Here is a 23,478-nt window from a genome sequence, read left to right as displayed (position 1 = left end):
TTTCTGCTGTAACGTTCAGCAGGAACCGGGTTGTCCCAGGCAGGAACCGGTTCCTACTGAACCAGTGTGTTTTTCCATTGCATTTTACACTCAAACGAAATTGTCTTTATATCTTTTAAACATTGCATTGCTTCATGGAAAAATAACCTTTTGAAGAGGTGTTTTACACACTATATATTACACATCTTTCATATTCAAAAATCACCTTCTTCATTAACAATTCATAAACCATATTCTTCATCTTTCAATATTCTCAAGTGTTCATAAATTCTCATTTTCAAGTGAAACTTTCCATACACATTTTCATTGAGAAATCTATTCAAAGTTTCATGCATACATTGTGAACATTTATATTCATTGTTAGAATTGTTTATTTGAAGAAGAAGATCAATCCAAGATTGATAGTGCTATACAAATTTCATCTACATCTCTTGTATAAATTCAAAAGTATTATCTCCTTACTATCCAGGATTGTTGGAAGTAAGTGTTGTGTTTGAAGAGGATTGTTCTTCACTCACATTAGTATTGATTTGATCTTAAAGGTGTTAAGAACCTTTGATCACCCTATAGGTTAGATAGTAGGCATAGGCTTGTACAATAATTCTAACTATAGTGAAATCTCTTTCGTGTTTGAAAGGGGACTGGAGTACTCTCGAATTGTGAGGGGAACCAGTATATATCGTTGCGTCCTTTACTTTTCCGCACTTTATAGCTTTTATCACCATTACCAAAGAAAAGAAAAGAACCTTACAAAAACCTTCAAACACTTAACCAAAAAGTATTAGAAATATTCTCATAAAACCGATTAAATTTTTGAAAACCTAATTCACCCCCCCTCTTAGGTGCACTCTTATACTTACATTTGGCATCAGAGCAAGTTATAGGTAACTTGTTCCTAAAGATCCAGAATGGCTTCCGCAAATCAAAGACCGGTTTTCAAAGATGGTGGTTCTAACAACAAGCCTCCATTGTTTTGTGGTGAATATTTTGACTTTTGGAAAATCCAAATGAAGGCTCATCTAGAAGCACAAGGAGAAGAAGTTTGGGAGGCTGTCCAACAAGGTCCTCATGTTCCTACAACGGTCGTTAATGGTGTTGGATCGGAGAAACCTAAAGCGTCATGGGATGATAATGATAGAAAAAGGGTTCTTGCTGACAAAAAGGCGATCAGTCTTCTTCATGGTGCTCTTAGTATGGATGAATTCTTCCGAATATCAACATGTACAACATCAAAGGAAATTTGGGATACTCTTGTAGAAACTCATGAAGGTACCGCTGAAGTTAAAAGATCAAGGTTGAATACTTTAAGCCAAGAGTACGAACTGTTTAGAATGAAGCCCGGAGAAACTATTCTCGATTTGCAAAAACGATTCGTACATTTGACAAATCACTTGAAGGCACTTGGTAAGACTCTTACTACCGAAGAACTTAATCTTAAAGTGCTCAGATCTTTGACAAGGGAGTGGCAACCAAAAGTGACGGCAATATCCGAAAAGAAGAATTTATCAAAACTTACTTCCGCAACACTATTTGGAAAACTTCAAGAATATGAGACAGAACTTGGAAGATTGGAAAAGCATGAGAACTTAGAGAAGAAATCCAAAGGCATTGCATTAAAAGTAGATTCAATAGAAAGCAAAATGAAAGATGCATCGGATGAAGATGAAAACTTCTTGCTTCTTGTAAAAAGGTTAGGCAAATTTTTTGGTAATAAAAATAATATTGATAATACTAACTATGTCAAAAGAAAGAAATTCTCAAAGCATAAAGATAAAGAAGCATCCACTTCATCACAAGAAGTTACATGCTATGAATGTGGGAAACAAGGACACATAAAGCCAGAATGTCCAAAGCTTTCGAAGAAGAATGTATTCAAAGGCAAAAGAGAATTCAAAAATAAAAAGGCCTACATAGCATGGGAAGATAATGAAGTAAGTTCCTCATCGGACTCCGATAGTGACGAAAGTGCAAACCTAGCACTAATGGCATCACACCACTCCGACGATGAAGAAGGCGAGGTTAGTTATGATAATTCTCTTTTTGATAATGGTGCGCAAGGTGCAATAGAAGAATTATTAAAAGAATGCAAAATTCTCTATAAAACTATCTCATCTCAAAAGAAAATAATATCATCGTTAGAAGAGAAGGTTAAGATAATTGAAGTAGAACATAAAGATGACAAAGAAAAAATGATTAGTGTTCAAGAAGATAATGTTGTATGCAAGAATTGTGAATCACTTTCCTTCCAAATTGTCCAATTAAAACGTGTTTTAGAAAGATATGAAAAAGGGCAAATTGGATTGGAAAATGTTCTTAGCACACAAAGATACTCCAATGATAAGAGCGGACTTGGTTTCTCTAAATTTGATAAACCAACATCCAACAAGACTATCTTTGTCAAGGCTAGTAACCAACCAATTCAAGAGAAAGTGATTAAGCCTAAAGTAATGCAACATTATCCTAAAAAGAAGAACCTTGTTAAGAAGAAATCTTATCCTCCTAGATATAGAAGTAACTTTGAACCTACTTGTTTTTATTGTGGTATTATTGGTCACACACCCAATGCTTGTTATGTAAGGAACTTTAGTGTTCCTAGTGGACATTATGTATGGGTGAAGAAAGGAACTAACTATGATGGACCCAAAGCCATTTGGGTACCTAACAAAACTTAATTTGTTTTGTAGGTTTGCTTGAAGACCACTTCAAACCTATGGTATCTAGATAGTGGTTGTTCAAAGCATATGACGGGTGACCTAAACCAATTTTCAGATCTAAGGTTAAAGGCCAAGGGTTTTGTCACTTATGGAGACAACAATAAGGGAAGAATTCTTGGCAAAGGCAAAGTTGGTGCACCACCTTTCACATCCATTGAAGATGTTCTTTATGTTGAAGGACTAAAGCATAATCTTCTAAGCATTAGCCAACTTTGTGACAAAGGCTTCAAGATCAAATTCACTAAGGAAGAATGCTTGATCATCGATGAAGTCACCAATGAGGTAAAACTCAAAGGTACAAGAATTAATAACATTTTTATGATTTCTTTAAATGATTTATCTTTGAAAGTAAAATGTCTTTTGGTAAACAATAACGAATCATGGTTATGGCATAAAAGAGCAGCCCATATTCATATGGATCATTTAAATAAGTTAACCAAACATGATCTTGTTATCGGCTTACCTAAGATAAAGTTTGTCAAAGATAAACTATGTGATGCATGTCAAAAGGGAAAGCAAACCAAATCTTCTTTCAAACCAAAGAATGTGGTGACTACAACAAGACCACTTCAATTATTGCATATGGATCTATTTGGTCCATCAAGGACAAGAAGCTTCGGAGGTAATGTATACGCTTTAGTTATTGTTGATGATTATTCTAGATATTCTTGGACTTTGTTTCTTGTGCAGAAAAGTGATGCTTTTAGAGCCTTTAAAAAGTATGCAAAACAAATCCAAAATGAAAAATCATTAAAGATTGTATCCATAAGAAGTGATCATGGTGGAGAATTTCAAAATGCATCGTTTGAAGAATTTTGTGAAGAACATGGTATCTCTCATAATTTTTCAGCACCAAGAACTCCACAACAAAATGGAGTAGTTGAAAGGAAAAATAGGTTTCTAGTGGAACTTGCAAGAACAATGCTTAGTGATGCAAATCTTCCTAAATATTTTTGGGCGGATGCGGTTAGTACGGCATGTTATGTTGGAAATCGAGTAATCATTAGACCTATCTTAAAGAAGACTCCATATGAACTCTTCAAAGGAAGAAAGCCAAACATTGCTCACTTTCACATTTTTGGATGCAAGTGCTTTGTTCTCAACAATGACAAAGACAATCTTGGTAAGTTTGATGAGAAATCCGACGAAGGTATATTTCTTGGTTATTCTCTTCTTAGTAAAGCATATAGAATTTATAATAAAAGAACTTTAACTATTGAAGAATCTATGCATGTATCTTTTGATGAGACTAACACTTCCAAAGAGGAAATAGTTGTTTGTGATGATGATGATCCTTTAGATTTACCCCCGGAAGAACCTTCAAATAATACAATTGTGAAGACACCGGAAGAACCTTCAAATGATATAATTATAAAGGCACCGGAAGTACAACAAGAAAGTGTTCAACAAGAAAGTGTACAACAAGAATCAAACACCAATGATCTACCAAAAGAATGGAGAACTCATAGAGATCATCCTATTGATAAAGTTATTGGTGATATTAGTCAAGGAGTAGCAACAAGATTAAATCTCAAAGATGCTTGCTTACACATGGCTTTTGTTTCTCAAATTGAACCTTCCAAAGTTGATGAAGCCTTAGGAGACGATCAATGGATAAATGCAATGCAAGAAGAATTAAATCAATTCGAAAGAAATCAAGTTTGGGAACTTGTTCCTAGACCAAGTAATAAACATATCATAGGTACTCGATGGGTGTTTAAGAACAAACTTGATGAGAATGGTATAATTGTTCGAAACAAAGCAAGATTGGTGGCCCAAGGTTACAATCAAGAAGAAGGAATCGACTTTGAAGAAACATTTGCTCTGGTTGCAAGGTTAGAAGCTATCCGTCTTTTACTTGCTTATGCATGTTCATTAAATTTTCAGCTTTATCAAATGGACGTCAAGAGCGCATTCTTAAATGGCTACATCAATGAAGAAGTCTATGTCAAACAACCCCCGGGATTTGAAGACTTCAAAAATCCTTCACATGTCTTTAAGTTGAGAAAGGCTCTTTATGGATTAAAGCAAGCACCTAGAGCATGGTATGATAGACTTAGCAATTTTTTGTGTGAAAAGGGTTTCGAAAAGGGTAAGGTTGATAAAACTTTGTTCATTAAGAAAATCAAGAGTAACACTTTATTGGTTCAAGTCTATGTTGATGATATCATTTTTGGATCGACTAACAAAGAAATGTGTGAGGAATTCTCATTGATGATGCAAGGAGAATTCGAGATGTCTATGATGGGAAAGATGAATTACTTTCTTGGACTACAAATTAAGCAACTCAAAGATGGAATATTTATCAATCAATCCAAATATTGTAAAGAACTATTGAAGAAGTTTGATATGGATAATTGCAAAGCAATGAATACTCCAATGGGCTCTGGTACATATGTTGATCAAGATGAATCCGGTACTCCAATTGATATTACTAAATATCGAGGTATGATTGGTTCTTTATTATATTTGACGGCAAGCCGTCCTGACATAATGTTTAGTGTTTGTCTTTGTGCTCGCTTTCAAGCAAATCCAAAGGAATCACATCTTATGGCGGTTAAAAGGATCATGAAGTATCTCAAAGGAACAACCAATGTTGGCTTATGGTATCCTAAAGGTAGTGTTTGCAATTTAATTGGCTATTCTGACGCGGATTATGCAGGATGTAAAACTGATCGTAAAAGCACAAGTGGTACTTGTCATATTCTTGGAAATGCATTAGTATCATGGGCTTGTAAAAAGCAAGCATGTGTTGCTCTTAGTACGGCCGAAGCGGAATACATAGCAGCGGGTAGTTGTTGTGCACAAATTCTTTGGCTTAAGCAACAACTTCGTGACTACGGACTTGATCTCGGATGCATTCCTCTTCGATGCGACAATACAAGTGCTATAAATATTACAAAGAATCCGGTCATGCATTCAAGAACCAAACACATAGACATTCGACATCATTTTCTTCGCGATCATGTGCTTAAAGGAGATGTTGAAGTCACTTTTGTAGATACTCATAATCAACTTGCGGATATCTTCACCAAGCCTCTCCCAAAAGAATCTTTTTACAAAATTCGACGAGAGCTTGGAATTTTAGACGAAGGTGATGTTTAAAATATGTTCATACATCAAAGGTACATGTTTCTAACATTTTATGTGATAAAAAATGCTTTATAAATGTTCATTTATTATGACTTGATAATTTTATATGGTATATATGCTCTATATTTCATAAAATTAAAGTTTTTGGAAATTTTCACTCCAGGAACCGGTTCCCATATAGGGACGAACCGGTTCCCCATACTAATTTCCAGAGGCGTGTTTTTCTTTGTGTCTCAGGAACCGGTTCCCATGTAGGGACGAACCGGTTCCCACGTACATTTTCCAGATTTTTGCTTATCTTGTTTGGCTGTACATGAAGGTATGTGTGGTCATTATTGTTTTGCTTTATTTTTCTATTTATTTATTTTAGTTCAATTATATGTTATACCATTTCACACCACACATTTATTCTCTTTTACTCTCATTCACACACATTTACTTTCATTATTCACATACATTCATCTTCATCTTCTCCAAACACCCTTCCACCTCCATAGTCAAACCCCAATCAAAGCTCCATTATCTCTCCATAACTCTCCAAATTAAATTACCCACTACCTCTAAACACTATATAATCCTCCACTCTTTCACAAAATTCACTCAAATCCTTCTCCACTCACCAAATCCTAAAATCCCAAACCCTAACTTTCAACTCCTTTCAACAATGGCACCCAAAGTTTCAAGAAGTGCAAAGGGAAAGAACAAAATGGGAGAGACAAGTGAAGATCCTCAAGAGATCCAACCAACGGTCAAGAGTCGGAGACTCACATTCAACATCCGGAGTCGAAAACTCCTTGCGGCAAAATACGGTAAACTACCCGATTTCCCTAATCACAGCTTCAATTTTCCGGGTAGACTAGCTAATGCAGGGGTAGCTAATTTTGTGCTTGACCATGGTGATTATTTCCGGATTTGGTTAGAGAGTTTTACCACAATCTTAGGATAGTAACCGATGAATTTGATGATTTCACATTATTGTCAAAAGTTTCAAATAAGGAAATATGCTTAGATGTTGAGGAATTTGGAAGAGTATTAGGAATTCCATCTCAAGGCTTAGTGCTCCTTCAAGGTAACATACCGGAGGATTGGCAACCGTATAGTAAGATTGACGTGTTTGTGGATATGTGCCGACCAACTCAACGCGAGTCAGTTCGCCAACAGCTTGCTATCAAGTTTAACATGTTCGGTTCAAGCTTATCGGTGAGTGATAGGATGCTCCATCTTATCATTGCTTATGTTTTATTTCCAAAGAATTCTAACCATTCCAGGGTCAATGAGTTCGAGTTGATGGTTTTGCTTGCTCTAAGGCGGGGCATTGAAGTCAATTGGGCGCTTTCAATTATGCGCCACATGCAGCTTATGGCTTCCCTTAAAGGAGGCTTACCTTATGCAAGGGCCATCTCTCATATTGTTCGGAATGCTGGTGTTCTCCTCCAAAGGGAACCAAAGAAAAATATGGATGAACAAGAGTGTGCTATCACCACCGCTACCGCTCTTAAAAATACAGGAATAGTTACGGATCGTGAAGGTAGATTCGTTTACAAAGTTGATTTTGAGCCAGCCGTGCCACAAGATCCTCAACGTCCCGAAGGTGGATACACAATGGATATGATGTTTGCCAAGCTTTGTTCTATTCAAACATCCATTGATAACAACAAGAGGGAGAATAACTATGAGCATAACCTTATGAGAAGACAAATGCGGGAAATTCAACGGACTCAAAGGCGTATCTTAGCTCATTATGAGGGAGAGGAAGGAAGTGATGAAGAAGAAGATGAACAAGATGATGATGATGATGATGAAGAACACATGGATGAAAGTGACTAATTTATTTCCTTTAAATTCTATGTCATGTTTTCTTTTTATTATTAAGTTTTTATTTATGTTCTAGACAATGTTCCATTCATGTTTGTGATGTTTAGGACTATTTCTGTTTTATGTTGTAACCGTAAAAAACTACGTTTCGTATCGTTTGTAGTATTTCATTTGTGTGTTAACTTTTTGGTATTTTACATTGTGTTATATTTCATATATTTTTTCTCTCTTTTTCCCCATCCTTTTTGATAATAACAAAGGGGGAGAAGGATATGCTTGTATTGTTGTTGTTTTGTTTCAAAGAAAATGCAGGCCATTGTTAAAATTATCAAATGAAACTCATCACCATAAATCAAGGAATCATGGATTTAGGGGGAGTCTCTAACATAGGGGGAGCCTTGCATTGATTCAAACACTTTTTCAAAAGCACAAAACAACTCTCTTCAAAAACGTTTTCAAGTCTTGGTTGTCATCATCAAAAAGGGGGAGAATGTAATTGCAAAGCATCTCAAGCATAGTTTGTTTTGATGAAGACAATATGGACATCAAGCTTTCATAAAGGATGTGCAAAAAGAATCTCAAGTCTTAAGCAAAGAACACACAATTTCAAAGTCTTGAAGAAATAATAAAGATTCAAGAATCAAGCAATAAATGGCAAAGGTATAAACAATACTCACTTTGACATATAATTGTTCACAAAATATACTCTCATGCATATCATAATCATGAACAAGTCTCATATATCAAAGAGTTCATTTAAAACCTTTTTCATAGTTAAAATTCAAAATAAAGGTTTTAGGAACCGGGTTGTCCCTATGGGGGAACCGGTTCCCAGCATTCTCAAATTTCAGCAATCTGTGGTTTACTATGGGGAACCGGGTTGTCCCTATGCAGGAACCGGTTCCCACGTTCAAAATTCAAATTTTCTGCTGTAACGTTCAGCAGGAACCGGGTTGTCCCAGGCAGGAACCGGTTCCTACTGAACCAGTGTGTTTTTCCATTGCATTTTACACTCAAACGAAATTGTCTTTATATCTTTTAAACATTGCATTGCTTCATGGAAAAATAACCTTTTGAAGAGGTGTTTTACACACTATATATTACACATCTTTCATATTCAAAAATCACCTTCTTCATTAACAATTCATAAACCATATTCTTCATCTTTCAATATTCTCAAGTGTTCATAAATTCTCATTTTCAAGTGAAACTTTCCATACACATTTTCATTGAGAAATCTATTCAAAGTTTCATGCATACATTGTGAACATTTATATTCATTATTAGAATTGTTTATTTGAAGAAGAAGATCAATCCAAGATTGATAGTGCTATACAAATTTCATCTACATCTCTTGTATAAATTCAAAAGTATTATCTCCTTACTATCCAGGATTGTTGGAAGTAAGTGTTGTGTTTGAAGAGGATTGTTCTTCACTCACATTAGTATTGATTTGATCTTAAAGGTGTTAAGAACCTTTGATCACCCTATAGGTTAGATAGTAGGCATAGGCTTGTACAATAATTCTAACTATAGTGAAATCTCTTTCGTGTTTGAAAGGGGACTGGAGTACTCTCGAATTGTGAGGGGAACCAGTATATATCGTTGCGTCCTTTACTTTTCCGCACTTTATAGCTTTTATCACCATTACCAAAGAAAAGAAAAGAACCTTACAAAAACCTTCAAACACTTAACCAAAAAGTATTAGAAATATTCTCATAAAACCGATTAAATTTTTGAAAACCTAATTCACCCCCCCTCTTAGGTGCACTCTTATACTTACAGTACCTGGGGTTACCTTCCATGATTGGGAGAAACAAGAAGGTTGTGTTCTCTTTTATCAAGGGTAGGATTTGGAAAAGAATCAATTCTTGGAGAGGAAAAGAGGTTATGATTAAGTCGGTTCTTCAGTCGATTTCGGCCTACATTATGAGTGTCTACTTGATTCCGGAGGAGGTGGTGAATGATATCAAAAAAATTCTTAATTCGCTTTGGTGGGGGTGGTTGTAACAATAAAGGTATAAGGTGGTTGGCTTGGGAGCGGATGACTATTTCGAAAAGTGAAGGAGGTTTGGGTTTTAAAGATTTTAAAGCCTTTAATATGGCTATGGTAGAAAAACAAGGTTGGCATATTTTGGCGAAACCAAATTCGCTAGTGGCCAGAATTTTCAAAGCAAGGTATTTCCCTCGTTCCTCCTATCTTGATTCTAAGATTGGTAATAATCCGAGTCTTATTTGGCGTAGTTTGTGGAAGGCAAAGGATGTTCTTAAGCACGGAAGCAGGTGGAGTATTGGAGACGGTAGTAACATTAAGGTTATGTATGATCCGTGGCACCGTGAGAAAGGTAGGTGGTATATTAATGGCCCGCAAGTCCAAAGCACATATGAACTCTATGTTAAAGATCCCTTGCTTCCCAACATTAAGCATTGGAATGTGGGTAAGATAAATCAAACTTTTGATAATGAAGGGGCTGCACTTATCCTAAGAGTTCCTTTAATAGATGACGTGGGTGGAGATAGGTTGATTTGGAAAGAGGAGTAAAATGGGGAGTATAGTGTGAAATTGGGTTATAAACTTTGGAAAGGTTTGCAAGGTAGCACTCGATACAATAGCATTGAGGGTAGTTAGAAGAATATTTGGCGTACTTATGCGCCTTCAAGAGCAAAACATCTTTTATGGAGGATTTGTAGGGGCTTCCTTCCAACGCGTTCAAATCTTCAACAACGTCATGTCCAATGCACGTCGGTATGCCCTTGGTGTGATTTAGATGATGAGAATGAGTGGCATGTATTTTTTGGATGCGTTTCCACCATTCAAAGTTGGCGGGCAGTAGGTTTGTCATCTATTATAGATCCTCGGTTGCATACTTTCCATGATACTAAGTCACTTATTTTTTATGTTTGTAGGCGTGAGGACCGTAGGGATGCAGGTAGATTTGCTGTTTTGCTTGAGATCCTTTAGAGGAGTAGGAATAATGTGGTTTGGCAAGATACACGGGATGATGTTTTGAAGATTGATTTACAAGCGTATCACAATTGATATGATTGATTTTTAGCTAGAGATGAGCATAATCCGGGAGTGGTTAATAATTTACCTACAGTTTGGATTCCTCCTACGGCTAACCAATTTAAATGAAATGTTGAAGCAGGTTTTAATAATGTGTGTGGTACAACAAACATAGGGTGGTGCTTTAGGGATCATTTAGGAAGGTTTATTTCCGCAGGTGTATCTTGGGATGTGGGTCTTCTTTTCGTTATTGAAGCTGAAGCTACCACTTTGAAGGAAGCAATCCATAATGCCATATCCCTCTAGTTATCCCATGTTACTTTTGAAAGTGATTGTCAATATGTTACTAAGACTATTCATACGTCTCATGTTGGTAATTCAGAATTTAACCTTATTATTAAATTAAGACTATCCAGAATTTGTTGTCTTTGTTTTCGAACTTTGAGGTAAAGTTCATTAAGCGCCAAGCGAATTCGATGGCCCATACATTAGCTAAAGCGGTCAATTCTTGGTCTAGACGTGATTTCCTTAATATTGTACTTTCCTGTATTGAACATTGCTTGATTAATGATATCAGTTAAGTTACTTCTTGTAAAAAAAATAAATTAAAAGAAACGGATACTTAAGTAATTGAAAAATCATTTAATAAAATTAAAGAAATTGATCAATTAATGTGAAAAGTAAAAAAATTGTCTATAAATTGACTACTCAAAATTAAAAAACCGATTAATTTGAAGAAATTGAGTAAACATGATTAGAAAAATTGATTAATTTGAAGAAATTGAGTAAACATGATTAGAAAAATTGATTTTTAAATAATAATAGCTAATAATGTTGTGTATATCCATCTATTCCCAAATTATAACTTACTATATATAAAATTATAAATCTTTAAAAAAATCGGTGATGTATTTGGAGTTTGACTATTTAACCCATGCCATTACATTTGAATAGAAAAAAACAAAACATAATCAAATCTCAAAAAAATAAATGAATACTTATAATAAATAATTTTAAAATAATAAAATTGCTGAATGACTTTGTCCCAAAAAAACATGAAGATTCACTTGCCAACGATGGATAAAATATATATCGCGCCAGGAAGGGGTCGAACCTTCGACTTTCTGCTTAGGAAACAGACGCTCTATCCACTGAGCTACAGGCGCACTTGTGATGATTATTTTACGGTCACATACTTTAATCATCAAAGGTTAAAACAGTTTATTTTGTTTTAGTGGAATTCCCGCACAAACATAAACCCTATAAGAAATTCAAATACCCAAAAGAGGGAAGAAGAACTAATCCAATGATGTCAAAGGATCAAATCTCCAGCTTCTGCAACGAATTATCGTCATTCTGCAATCATCTTCAATCCTCTACCAATGCACTCAAACAATCCATCGATCGAAGACCTATTCCTCTCGGTAATCTTTTCACTCTCTCTAATTTCCCTTTTTTTCCTTTAAAATCTAAATCCTTCAATTATTGCAACAGATTCTGCATCTTCTACCTTCATTCAATCCCTCAATCGCCATGTATCAACCGCAACCTCCGATCTCGAAATGCTCGAATCAATGTCCAGTACCGTTTCTTTCCAAGAGCTTTTAGGTCACTGCAACGAACTGTATAAGATAAATCAAACCGATATGGTTCAACTCGAAGATCGTCTTAAAACCTACGGCTACGTTCCAGGTATTTTTCAAAATTCAAATTCTGTTACGTTTTTTTTCTTCTGTCTGGTGGTAATTTTCTGCTTAAATTTTGATTGTAATTCATTTCATTTTCTGGATTTAGCTTCGAATATTGCAGAGGAAGACGAAGTTTTCGAAATGCATTCTCATGCTTCCGATGATAAATTGGATAGTCTCTCTTCTTTTTATGGATCACTCTCTGTGGCTGATTCTGGCTTCAAGAATTACGAAGATGACGATTTGTATCCTAATCTTATGGAATTCATTTAGTTTTTATAAGTTTTCATACAGTGTTCCAGCTTTTGAATCAATTTGATATTAAGTCCTGCATAGTTGCAAATAAAACACATATTTCTCTTTTCAATTCACAATTCATTTATTATTTTCCTTTTGAGATTTGATGTTACAGCTTTGGAATAGATTGCTTACTAAATTCCGTTGAGAAGTTTGATTGATTATTGTTCTTGAAAAACTTGTTATGTCATTTAACTGTTTTTAGATTTGATGAATCTATGAGTTTGAAACAGCTTGGGCTATCAGATGCAAGTCTAGCCAGGTTAGCATTGGAAGGTTAGTGGATACAACTTGAGAATTCCATTTTTATGCTTCTATTAGCTGCAAGTTTCTCTTCTTTTCTTGTTATGTTTCATTTTCCCTAGTGATACTTGTTTTTAGGCTATGTGTTATATATCACACGACTTTTCTCTAAATTGTTTATTGGTATTTTCAGTGAAGGTCCTACGACCTGTCTTTTTGTTGAGAATTAGACTAGCCTTAACTTCTCAAATTAATTCTATGTTGCTAATTACCTTTTCTAAGACTATCTTTCTTTATCCTCGTTTGCAGATAATGTACCTTCACCAGAACTTGAGAAGTAAGTTAAAATTTGTTGATATTTGCATTTCTATTGATAATTCCTGCACGATTCTCACTCTCTAAGTTATGAGTCAACAGAGTACCTGATGCTCCCAGCCCCGCTTTGAAGGTATTAAAGAGCGAATTTGAATGTCTTCCCACCTATATGAAGGATCTAGCATCATGGGAGGTGAGGTTCTTTATGGCTTTCAGTATTATACGTGTTAGTATTCCAAAGGGATGTTAGTTCTTCATAAGCACAGTGATGAAGGGTAACTAACTGGGTTTTGCCCAACTAAGGGCCTGTTTTTTATTCAAGAAAACACATTTATTTTCTATTCTTATCAATATTTGTAAAAACGTCATGTTATTTTCTATTCTTATCAATATTTGTAAAAACGTCATGTTATTTTCTATTTTAAAATATTTATGTAACTAGTGGAATTTGTGTTGTTTTAACAATCTTATATAAATGTTTACAAAACCAAAGATAAGTAAACTGATATGTCATATTTATAACTGTTAATTAAAACAGAAGTATTTCCTTAAACAAACTAAACAGTCATGAGGTGAAAACCCCTAACTACCATGGTAGGTTATATAGGAGTATATGTAAAAGGGCTGGCCTATTAACAGTTGCATACTAATTCAACAATCATGCTTAAAGTTTCTGGACATCAGCATCATGTATCACAGGCATATTTGTTGATTCTTTTGTGAGAAGATGATGCTTCTACGAGAATGAGCTTGCACGCTCATTTAATTTTTTTTACTTTATGACATGAGGTTCTAGATACTGTAAAAAAAAATAGTATACTGGACTGATATTTTGTTAGCCTTAACCAGATAGCCTTAATTCCTCAATTTTCCTCTGGTTTCTTTGTGTGATTTGGCTTCCTAGGATCTACTTGTAGCCGTTGATAAGATCAATTCAGGTCTAAGCAAGAAGACCAGCGGATGCAACTTCTTCGGTCAAGATGATATTCCTTCGTTTGATTTAGGTAGTCTTATTTTGTCTTCTTTTGTGCTTGTCATTTATTTCCATTACAAGATCGCTCTTTGCATAGTTCAATCATCCATATGACCTGCAATTGGGAGATATTTTTTATTCAAACTTATCATTTGTGACACTGTCTGTTATTTCAGGACCTAAAGCAAGATCATATTTGCTGCTTTTAGTGCGCATGAATCATATGGTTGTTGAGGTAATTGACGGTCTATTATCGTATAGAATATTGTAGAATATGAGATGCAATGGAAAACATTTGCCATCCTCTGATTTGCTGTTGTGTTTGTTTTGTTATATAACATTCTAAGAAGCACAAACAACTTAGATAAACACAGTACATTACTTATATTACCAGTTACATATTTGAAGTGTTCTAATTTCCTATCATTTTGGATTTTTAAATATGTTCCATTTCATTTTTAAGTTCTCTAATTTGTACAAGAAATAAGGAAATAAGGACTCATTCTTTTAAGTTCTCTATACTTCATGAGACTTCTATATAACCAAAAGCTGACAAAGGAAATAAGGAAAAACTTGTTAATTAGGAAAGGAAATGTATGTTTTCATACAATTGTTTAATAAAAAATTCAAGAAAAGAAAATCCATCATTGTCAACATGCATATTTATCTTATATGTTTAGGGGTTCACAACTCCTAGTTCAACATCCAAATCTCTCTCTTCAAAGTCTTCTGCTTCCAACAAATCTTTGATAGCATGCAGATTTACCTCAAGAGCAACCATCTTTGCCTTCATCCTCATAATTTCCAATTCAATAACTACTTTATTATCTTTTAGTTTTTCTACCTCCTTTAATTTTTCCAAATATCTCTTCATTCCTAAAGCTGATTGAACATGAGGCTCAAGCCATGTCAAGTCAAAACCAAAGTGTTCAAGTTCCTCCCAAAAAATTTGCAGTTCCTTACAAGCTACGTCATTCATATCTTTCATCTTTCTAGTCTTAAGAAAATAAAGAACTCTGCCGAGAGCATTGAAAGCCCATTCCCTAAACTTGTGACTTCTTTTCTGCTGGCACTTAATAAGTGAAGGGTGCTGAGCACAAATTTCTTCTAACAATGGAACTAACGCTTCTTCTATTTGTCCAAAATCCTTGAAATCCACAGGTTTGCCTAGATTTTGGTCATTATTTTCGTCAAGCTTAGGCCTTAGAACTTCAGATTCCATTTGTACTGTTTGACTTCCAGATTGATGGGATCTAGTTAAGCTAGATGTCTGATTCACTTGCCTCTCATTTTTTGAGTTGCAAATAAAAACCTCTGCACCAATAATACACGTATCTTTCACAAGAAATCCACAAAGAGGATCATGAAGCTCACTTGAAGTCACGAAGCATTCAGTACCCCATATACTAGAATTTGCATTGAATTCTACTTCATCCTCTGGGAAATACATGTATCGAGAGTCAATTTAAATGCTTCTAATGGATTACCAAAGAAACTGCTTCTAATGTAATAAAATATGGATAACTATTGTTTCAATTATTGAACTCGGATAATTCCAATCAATCAGACATTAATTGAAACACATCAACCACCTATCAAAGGAAATGCTTATAAAAAAGAATGTAAATCTCAATCAAAGCAACACATTTCTCTCTCTATCAAATTGTTGAGAAACAAAAGATTTGTACATGTTAATTCAACAATATACCATACTATAAGACAAATATTGAGAAAAGCAATCTTGTGTAGTTTGCTTACAATATTTCCTTAATTAAATTATTGCAATCTTGTGTAGTTTGCTTACAATATTTCCTTAATTAAATTATTTGTCATTTTACATGACCATCTTGGATTTGTACAATATAAAACACCCAAAAAATTTCAAAGATGGTCTTTGAAAAATACTTTTTTATAAATATTTTTTAATAAATAATAATTAAAAATAAGTAAAACTTTACTTATAAAACCATTGAAGAGAGGTTCATATTAGACCATGGAAAATCTTATTAAACATATTTTCTTTCTACAATAAGTAGATCATTTTATAAGTCTTTAAATTAAAATATTAATATAAGCAAAAGAGTACTTGTGTTTTTCAATGCATTTGTAAAACTCTTGAATATAATATTATGACGCAAATTGATCCAAATAGTTGATCCCTCTTAGTAGGATAAAACTTGGTTGTTGTGATCGTTGTATATGTAAAATTCCCTCTTAAATTAGAAAGACAACAGAGATATTCTAATAAAAAATTATACATAGTGATTCGATTCCTATTGCCACAAATTATTGTATGCATTCACACCTTTACCTTATTAATATGGGAAGAAAATGAAACAGCATAAAGAAAAAAGAGAAAAATACCTTCTGGTATGATTGATTCGTTACTTTCAATCTGGTTAACTAAGAACAGCTTAAATCTCACATGTCTGCTCCATCCTTCAGACATATTAGCAGTTTCCACAGCACTTAAAAAAATTGATAAGTCGCCTTCACAGGCATACTCATAACCCCTTTGATTAAAAATAATCTCCCTAAATCAAAACCAAGTTCAAATCAGATCATTTTAAAGAAACAAAACAAAAAATTCCAAATCACTTAACTTTGTTTTCAGTGGTAAAAATTTATTCGTTTGAACGTCATACCATGGATATCCACCTATGATAAAAGGTTCGGAGTAAACATCAAGAATGGTGTTATACTTAGAGAAGTTCTCAACCTTCCATGTAAATTTCTCAAACTTTTCAGATTGTCCATGCTCCATTTCTCCAAACTCTGCTATTGCTAGAAAACACACAAATACCAATATATTTTTTGTTAAGAGAACAAATAAAGGTGATAGAATTTATATAAGAAAATGAGGAAGATCAAAAGACCAACAGAATTGGAATTGGGTTATACAAAACAAAAGCTTATCGTTTGTGTAAGGCTACAGTAAATGCAAGCCAGGTCCCGAGAAGACACAACTTATTACTATACTTCATGAGTGGATGTTTTCAATTGATTAAAAACTAAAATTGAGAAGTTGAGAGATGCAGAATTCCCTAGGAGCAAAATCTAGTAGACTAATCTATACTCTCTTTCCAAAATGAAATACTTGCAGAATATGAAGATCAAAAGTCATAAACAAAATCCGGTTATCCAAAACAGAAACTCATCGTTTATAATAGTAGAATTTTTTTAATGAAACCTTTTTAATAGTTTCATACGTAGACAATAAAAATCTTATCATAAATATTTTATATCTACAATAAGTAATTTATATTTCTTTTTACCGCTTTAATTTAATTGGATATATTTCTTTCCACCAAGCTTAACAATTCCGAAAGCCTGAATCTATGTCACCCCTTAGAGAAGAGACAATAAAGTTACCATACTGGACGCAAATAATACCTCTCCATAGACCCGAGTCACTTGAAATTAGGGGTGGGAATAGGCCAGACCGGCCTACAGGGGCCTACGGCCCAGCCTACATAGGTCTAGGCCAGGCCTATTTAATAAAGAGGTCAGACTTAGGCTTTTTTAAAAGCCTATTTTATTAAATAGGCCAGGCTTAGGCTTTTTTAAAAGCCTATTTTATTAAATAGGCCAGGCTTAGGCTATTAAAAAAGCCTATGAAGCCTTATAGGCCGGCCTATATTTTCATATTTATTAGATACTACCTCTGTTCTTTTTTATAAGAGAAAATTCACTTTTTAGATTCATTGAATAATCAATGTATCTAGTCTATAAAGAGACCAAATACATTAGTTATTCAATGAACCTAAAAAATGACTTGTCTCTTATAAAAAGGAACGGAGGTAGTATATGTTAAATAAGTCGGTTCATGTATGCATATATATTAGAGAAAAAAGCTAAATAGGCTACCCTATATATAAATAAATAAATAAATAAATAAATATATATATATATATATATATATATATATATATATATATATATATATATATATATATATAGAAATGCTAAATAGGTTCACTTATATATGTATATATAGGCCGACCTACAAGACTTCTTAAATTATATATATTAATTGAAAACTTTAATGAAATACAGGCTTTTTAAATAGGCTTTCAGGCCAGCCCAGGCTTTTAAAAAGGCTAGGCCAGGCCAAAAAATTGAGCCTATGATAGGTCTTAGGCCAGACTTAGGCCTTTTAAATTTACCGTAGGTCAGGCTCAGGCCTTCTAAAGCCTAGCCTAGCCTATTTCCACCCCTACTTGAAATAAAGTGCCACCTCCATTTAGCATAAGAGGTAAGCTGATCAAGTGAAGATCTCTAACTCTCCGAGCAGGGCCGGTCCCAACATTTTACAGCCCCCAGACTAATAATAAAAATGGACCCTAATAAATATGGATCCTTATATATATATATATATATATATATATATATATATATATATATATATATATATATATCATAGATAATAATATTTCTAAAGGAGTTCTTTGGCAAGTGAGACATGTGGCACTCTCTGGTGCTTTGTTACACTTTTTCAAATTTTCTAAACATTCTATTAATGGAAAGTTATTCTCAATTCAATTAATATTATTATTTTTTATTCAATTAATTATTTTATTAAATGAATAAATGCATTTGTCTTAATGAGTGAGAAGCTAAAACATCATTTTTTCTTTCAAGGGTTACACGATAAACATGAATATTTGGGGAAGAGCAAATAAATTGATAAGAAAGTGAAACGCTCGAGGTATCGTATCTCAATACAAATTCAAAACTCAAAACGCTTTCACTCCAACTTCAATTTCATCATGTTCGGAAACAACACATGCAGCGGCGGCGCTCCATTTTCTCTCTCAGTCGTGTTCTCTGCCGTCTCAACCTCGCGTCCATTACAAACCCGACGGCCGAAGAACTCATACGAGTTCTCTTCTCCGACGAACTCTCGGTCTCAATATCTTCTTCTCCTCTTTTCGATTTCTAATTCGTTGTTTGTTGGTTTGATGATGATGGTGATACGGAATCGGTGATTTGTGTTGTTGTATTGTGTGTTTCTGTCCAAGCTTGATTCGGTGAAAGTGCAATGATGATGATGGGTAATGTTTGTTTTAGGGTTAGATCTGTGTATTTGTTCATCTCCATGGTTGTTTTCATAAATCTAATTAGTTTATTGTTATGTTTGAGGGTTTATTTCTGATTTTTATTCTTTTGTTACTTATGGTTAATGTTTGTTTCAGGTTTAGATCTGTGTATTTGTTCATCTCCACGACTGTTTTTATAAATCAAATTATTTCATCCCTTTTCTCTGCAATATATTGAATCAAATTAAGGCTACATCATATAGGATTTCATCTCAGTAGCCAGAAAGGTTTGTGAATGGTAAAATTAAATTATGTGGTTTTTGACATTTGATCAAGGGTTTGGGTTTGTGGTTGATTTGATGATTTGGAGGTTTGTTTTTCAGGATTTAGACTTGATCGGGTTTTACCGCTGACTTTTGAATCTAACAGGGTATGACCGAGTTTTTCTTACCTAAATATGATCATTTGAAATTTGAATTTGGTTTATTGTTTTCTCTTTTAATTCTTATGTTTGCTGATATTTGCAGAGGATGAAGTGAAAGAAAGAGCAAAAAGAGATGCAGCTGCTAGCAAATGAAGGGAATACTCATGGAAAGGTGATTGGAACCGGCACTGTGTTTGAATTTTTGAATTTGTGCATACAAATATATGGTGATATCGGTTTTTAAATGCACTAAATTGAATTAGATGTATGTACATACCTTTGTTTTTCTCTAATTTGGCTTGAACTGGATTTTGTGTGTGTGTGTAGGATTGTGTATGAAGTGATGGCTTCTTATTGTATTGGAAGAGAATTTTAATTGTGACATGGATAAGCAGTGACTTGGTTCTGAAATTGCATATGTGCTATGACTGTTTTGGGTTGTATAATTATGCAGTATCGAAGATACACTATTGAGGAAATAGAAGAAGCGACAAAATACTTTTCCAACTCACTGAAGTTGGTGAAGTATGTTATGGACCAGTCTATAGGGCTGAATTAGTTCTCACTGCATTTGCAATAAAAGTGTTGCAACCCTGTGCAGCTCAAGGATGGTTGCAATTTCAACCAAGGTATGCAAATTATTGATTTAAATTAAATATTATTTAAATGAATCAATTAATTATTATTTGACATTTGATTCATGTAGATTGAAGTTGTGATAAGCATAAGGCATCCAAACATGGTTCTTCTATTTGAAACGTGTCTGGGGTTCGGTTGCTTACCGTATGAGCACATGAGTAATGGAATGTTGACGTGCTATCTAGATTTAGACATTAGCATATAGGGCAATATAAATTCTTTTTCAGGGTTTTCATGTGTTCCATATAAATATTTGAAACACTATTTCTAGGTGGATGCAGAAAGTGTGTACTGAACTTTTATGTTTGTTGCATTTTAATAATGATTAAAGCTGAGAAAATAATTTAGCAGCAAAGTTGAGTCAACAATTGCAGCAATGCGAGGGCTTTCGGCTACTACAGCTAGCAATCAACCACAACTTACTACTTTGTTTTAACTGGCTGCTCATGAAGCTAAAAAATCAAGTACTCAGGGTTGCATTTAACAGTGGTGAGTGTTGGCTGCCATCGGTGGTTTTTTAAATCACTTCATGTATCTTGATTTATGTAAATCTATTCTCGCGTGCTTGGTTTGAAGTTTTTCAAATTTATTTTTTAATGACATACTCATGGATCATAATATGTTGTTTGCTATTCCTTTCTAGATTTTATTCTACTGCAGATCGATAGGGTGCCTACAACATCAGTGGCCCGTGAACCAGAGGCTTTTCACTATGGATATCATGTACTATAGGTAATGTTGTAGATATTGGAAACACATTGGGCTAGATGCATTGGATTTATCAAAGCCATTGAACTGCCACTTTTGCCGCCGCTGGTAAAGTAAAATCAACCAGAACCACCAATAACATGTTGCAATAATTTTTTATTCGAAAAAGCTTAAGATATAGTTGTTTACCAATATACTTATTGAACGTGTGGTATGCGGTAGAGTATCAGTACTCAAGTGGTCTTTTTGTAAAATGCAGAAAAAGTCAGTTGAACGGAAAGTAGTGCTTGGAAACAATTGGACCTGGTTGTTGCAACTGGTGGTGATGGAACTCTTCCGCTGGCCCGCCATTTAATGGATGGCAAAATTCCTGTCCTTTGATTGAACTCAGATCCTACTTGGATTGATGAGGTTTATGATATACATGTAGTATTTGTTTAAATATTGATATATTGGCTTCTGAGTTTAGACATTTTGTTTGAATTAATGAATTTATATCTTATTTGTAATAGGTGGAAAAATTAAGTGGTGAGTTTTGATGCTTCTAGAAGTACCGGTCATCTTTCTGCTGCAACTATTGAAAACTTCGAACCAATATTCTTTCAGTTTTGATTCCATGGAGTAGCTAAAACTATTACTGTTTTATGATGCTTTAGTTCTTTCGTTTATGTACAACTTAATGAATTAATATCTTTACTATTATAGATTATATTCTTTGGAATAAGATTATGAAATTTTATATTTGCATCATTCTTTTTTGCCATTGATTTGTGCCATTGATTTGTGCCATTGATTTGTGCTTTGGTTTGGGGATTAATAGTAGTTACCTTTTTTTGTTGTTTAATGTGGAGACACCACCTCTCATTTTATTAATTTCAGAGACACTGCCCTTGAAAGTGTCAAGCAGCTGATAATGAGTTTAGAAATAAAGCTTGACTCACTTACTGCTTAGCACCATAAAGAGAAAGAGAAATAGAGACTATGCCTTTAAAATGTAGAAGAAACATGGAGAAGTAATACACACTAATAGCGGGTTAAAAGTTGTTTAAGATTTCAATTTCTTTGATATGAATTTAACATTAAAATGCTAACTTAGATTGAACTTTGCAGTCAGATACAAGACAATGAAGGTCGAAAATGATGCAGCTGCTGCAGAAGATATGCAAAAGAATTTGCAAGATCTTAAACAGAGATGTAGAATATTGAAGGTAATGTGTAAATTGTTAAACTTGTGCTTGGACTTGATTTATGCTTCTGTTAGTGTTTTTGCCCATCTTTTTTATTTGGTCGCTAAGTAATTCATCATATGTTGTTTTGATGACTTTTTTTATCAACATTGATATATTATTTTGTAGACATTGATTAAAGAAGAACCATAAAAATATCATACTCACTTCATCAATATATCAAGAAAGGGATAGAAGCTGACGGAAATCACGGAATTGAGGAACCTTACAAGAAGGTTCATGCTGCTATTCGTGCAGAATGAAAAAGTCTGGGAAGCAGCCACAAAGGAACACAAGAGATATATGATTTTGATGTTTGTTACTAATCTATTGATGATATGAAAATTCATTTGAATTAGTGGCAGCATATGTGCCATATTTTCGTGATTATTATATAATAAATATATTTATTTTATTTTGTTTACTTGCTTATTTTATTTCGTTTAGGTACTGAAGAAGTTCACTTATGAAATTTTTATTAGAAAAAGGCGGTAGGTTGGCAGCCATGACTAGAAGTAATGGCAAAACAATTTTGCATTTTACTGCCAGAAGTTATGAGTTGTTGTGACTTCTATACTATCAGCTTTTTTAATTCTATTAATTTTTTTATAAAAAGACTTTTGACAGTTGTAACATCAATTTATGCATAATTTATAGGTCTGATGATATTGTCCATCAATTCATTACATAGGTCTACTATATTATCTTTTATACGTATTGAATGAAATTTATTTATTTATTTTCTTCTTAAAATATAAGTTACTAAGATTATTTGAAATGAATTTGGTTTAAATTCTGTATTTGTTAATATATTATATGTTTCATACCATTATTAAATGATTTAAGTATTAAAAATATTAGAGTTATAGTAAAAATATTGGAGTTATAAATAGTATGATTTTCTTTTTAATATTTCACAAAAGCTAAATTTAGAAGTAAAAAATAATAAAGTTGGATCATTTGGTTTATAGAAAGAAATCATTAAATAGAGTTGGATTATTTAGTTTCTATAAAAAAATTATTAAATGAAGGAATTCCAAGTAGAATTGATTCTATAATTTTATATATTTTCTTTAATTCTATATTTTTATTTATTTCTTATTCATTTGATTTAGTTTTGTTAATAAATTGTAATTATTAAAAAAATAAACATAATAGATGTGTATTTGGTCTTTTGTTTTCTTTTAAAAAAAATAACCAAACATTTTTGAAATTATATCAAATTGTTTTTTAGTTATAACAATCAAATATTTAATTTAACACGTTTGAATTATGTCTTGCTATTTTTCTTTCGTCT

General features: G+C 33.6%; 2 protein-coding genes, 2 long non-coding RNA genes and 1 other non-coding gene across 6 annotated transcripts; 3 read left to right on the top strand and 2 right to left on the bottom strand.

Moving 5' to 3' along the window:
* Positions 1 to 11,722: 11,722 nt before the first annotated feature.
* Positions 11,723 to 11,795, bottom strand: TRNAR-CCU (transfer RNA arginine (anticodon CCU)). Its single transcript has one exon. It is a non-coding gene; the product is annotated as a tRNA-Arg (tRNA).
* Positions 11,796 to 11,866: 71 nt separating this feature from the next.
* On the top strand, positions 11,867 to 14,560 carry LOC131613022 (uncharacterized). The gene is made up of 8 exons (XM_058884749.1): positions 11,867 to 12,053; positions 12,124 to 12,321; positions 12,424 to 12,562; positions 12,820 to 12,890; positions 13,167 to 13,194; positions 13,275 to 13,365; positions 14,077 to 14,176; positions 14,322 to 14,560. Exons 1-8 carry the CDS (start codon positions 11,936 to 11,938, stop codon positions 14,414 to 14,416), a joined length of 840 nt encoding a protein of 279 aa, XP_058740732.1. The 5' UTR covers positions 11,867 to 11,935; the 3' UTR covers positions 14,417 to 14,560.
* A 232-nt stretch (positions 14,561 to 14,792) lies between these two features.
* Positions 14,793 to 17,276, bottom strand: LOC131613021 (MATH domain and coiled-coil domain-containing protein At3g58210-like). The gene is made up of 3 exons (XM_058884748.1): positions 16,791 to 17,276; positions 16,510 to 16,679; positions 14,793 to 15,582 (listed from the first exon to the last, which is right to left on the bottom strand). The coding sequence occupies exons 1-3, from the start codon at positions 16,907 to 16,909 to the stop codon at positions 14,822 to 14,824; spliced, it is 1,050 nt and encodes a 349-aa protein (XP_058740731.1). The 5' UTR covers positions 16,910 to 17,276; the 3' UTR covers positions 14,793 to 14,821.
* A 1,552-nt stretch (positions 17,277 to 18,828) lies between these two features.
* On the top strand, positions 18,829 to 21,625 carry LOC131613020 (uncharacterized). 2 transcript variants are annotated; one of them, XR_009287543.1, is made up of 9 exons: positions 18,829 to 19,199; positions 19,341 to 19,471; positions 19,568 to 19,614; positions 19,712 to 19,780; positions 19,936 to 20,237; positions 20,315 to 20,736; positions 20,891 to 21,063; positions 21,215 to 21,366; positions 21,468 to 21,625. It is a non-coding gene; the product is annotated as an uncharacterized LOC131613020 (long non-coding RNA). The 2 variants fall into 2 exon arrangements; XR_009287542.1 differs by having other exon boundaries at positions 19,936 to 20,736.
* A 124-nt stretch (positions 21,626 to 21,749) lies between these two features.
* LOC131613019 (uncharacterized) lies at positions 21,750 to 22,613 on the top strand. Its single transcript, XR_009287541.1, has 3 exons — positions 21,750 to 21,968; positions 22,066 to 22,163; positions 22,311 to 22,613. It is a non-coding gene; the product is annotated as an uncharacterized LOC131613019 (long non-coding RNA).
* Positions 22,614 to 23,478: the final 865 nt, after the last annotated feature.

The sequence above is a fragment of the Vicia villosa genome, linkage group LG6, assembly GCF_029867415.1.
Source record: "Vicia villosa cultivar HV-30 ecotype Madison, WI linkage group LG6, Vvil1.0, whole genome shotgun sequence".
In the NCBI taxonomy this organism is placed as follows: domain Eukaryota; kingdom Viridiplantae; phylum Streptophyta; class Magnoliopsida; order Fabales; family Fabaceae; genus Vicia; species Vicia villosa.
Note: the sequence above shows the minus strand (reverse complement) of the source record. Positions and strands in the feature narration are given on the sequence as shown.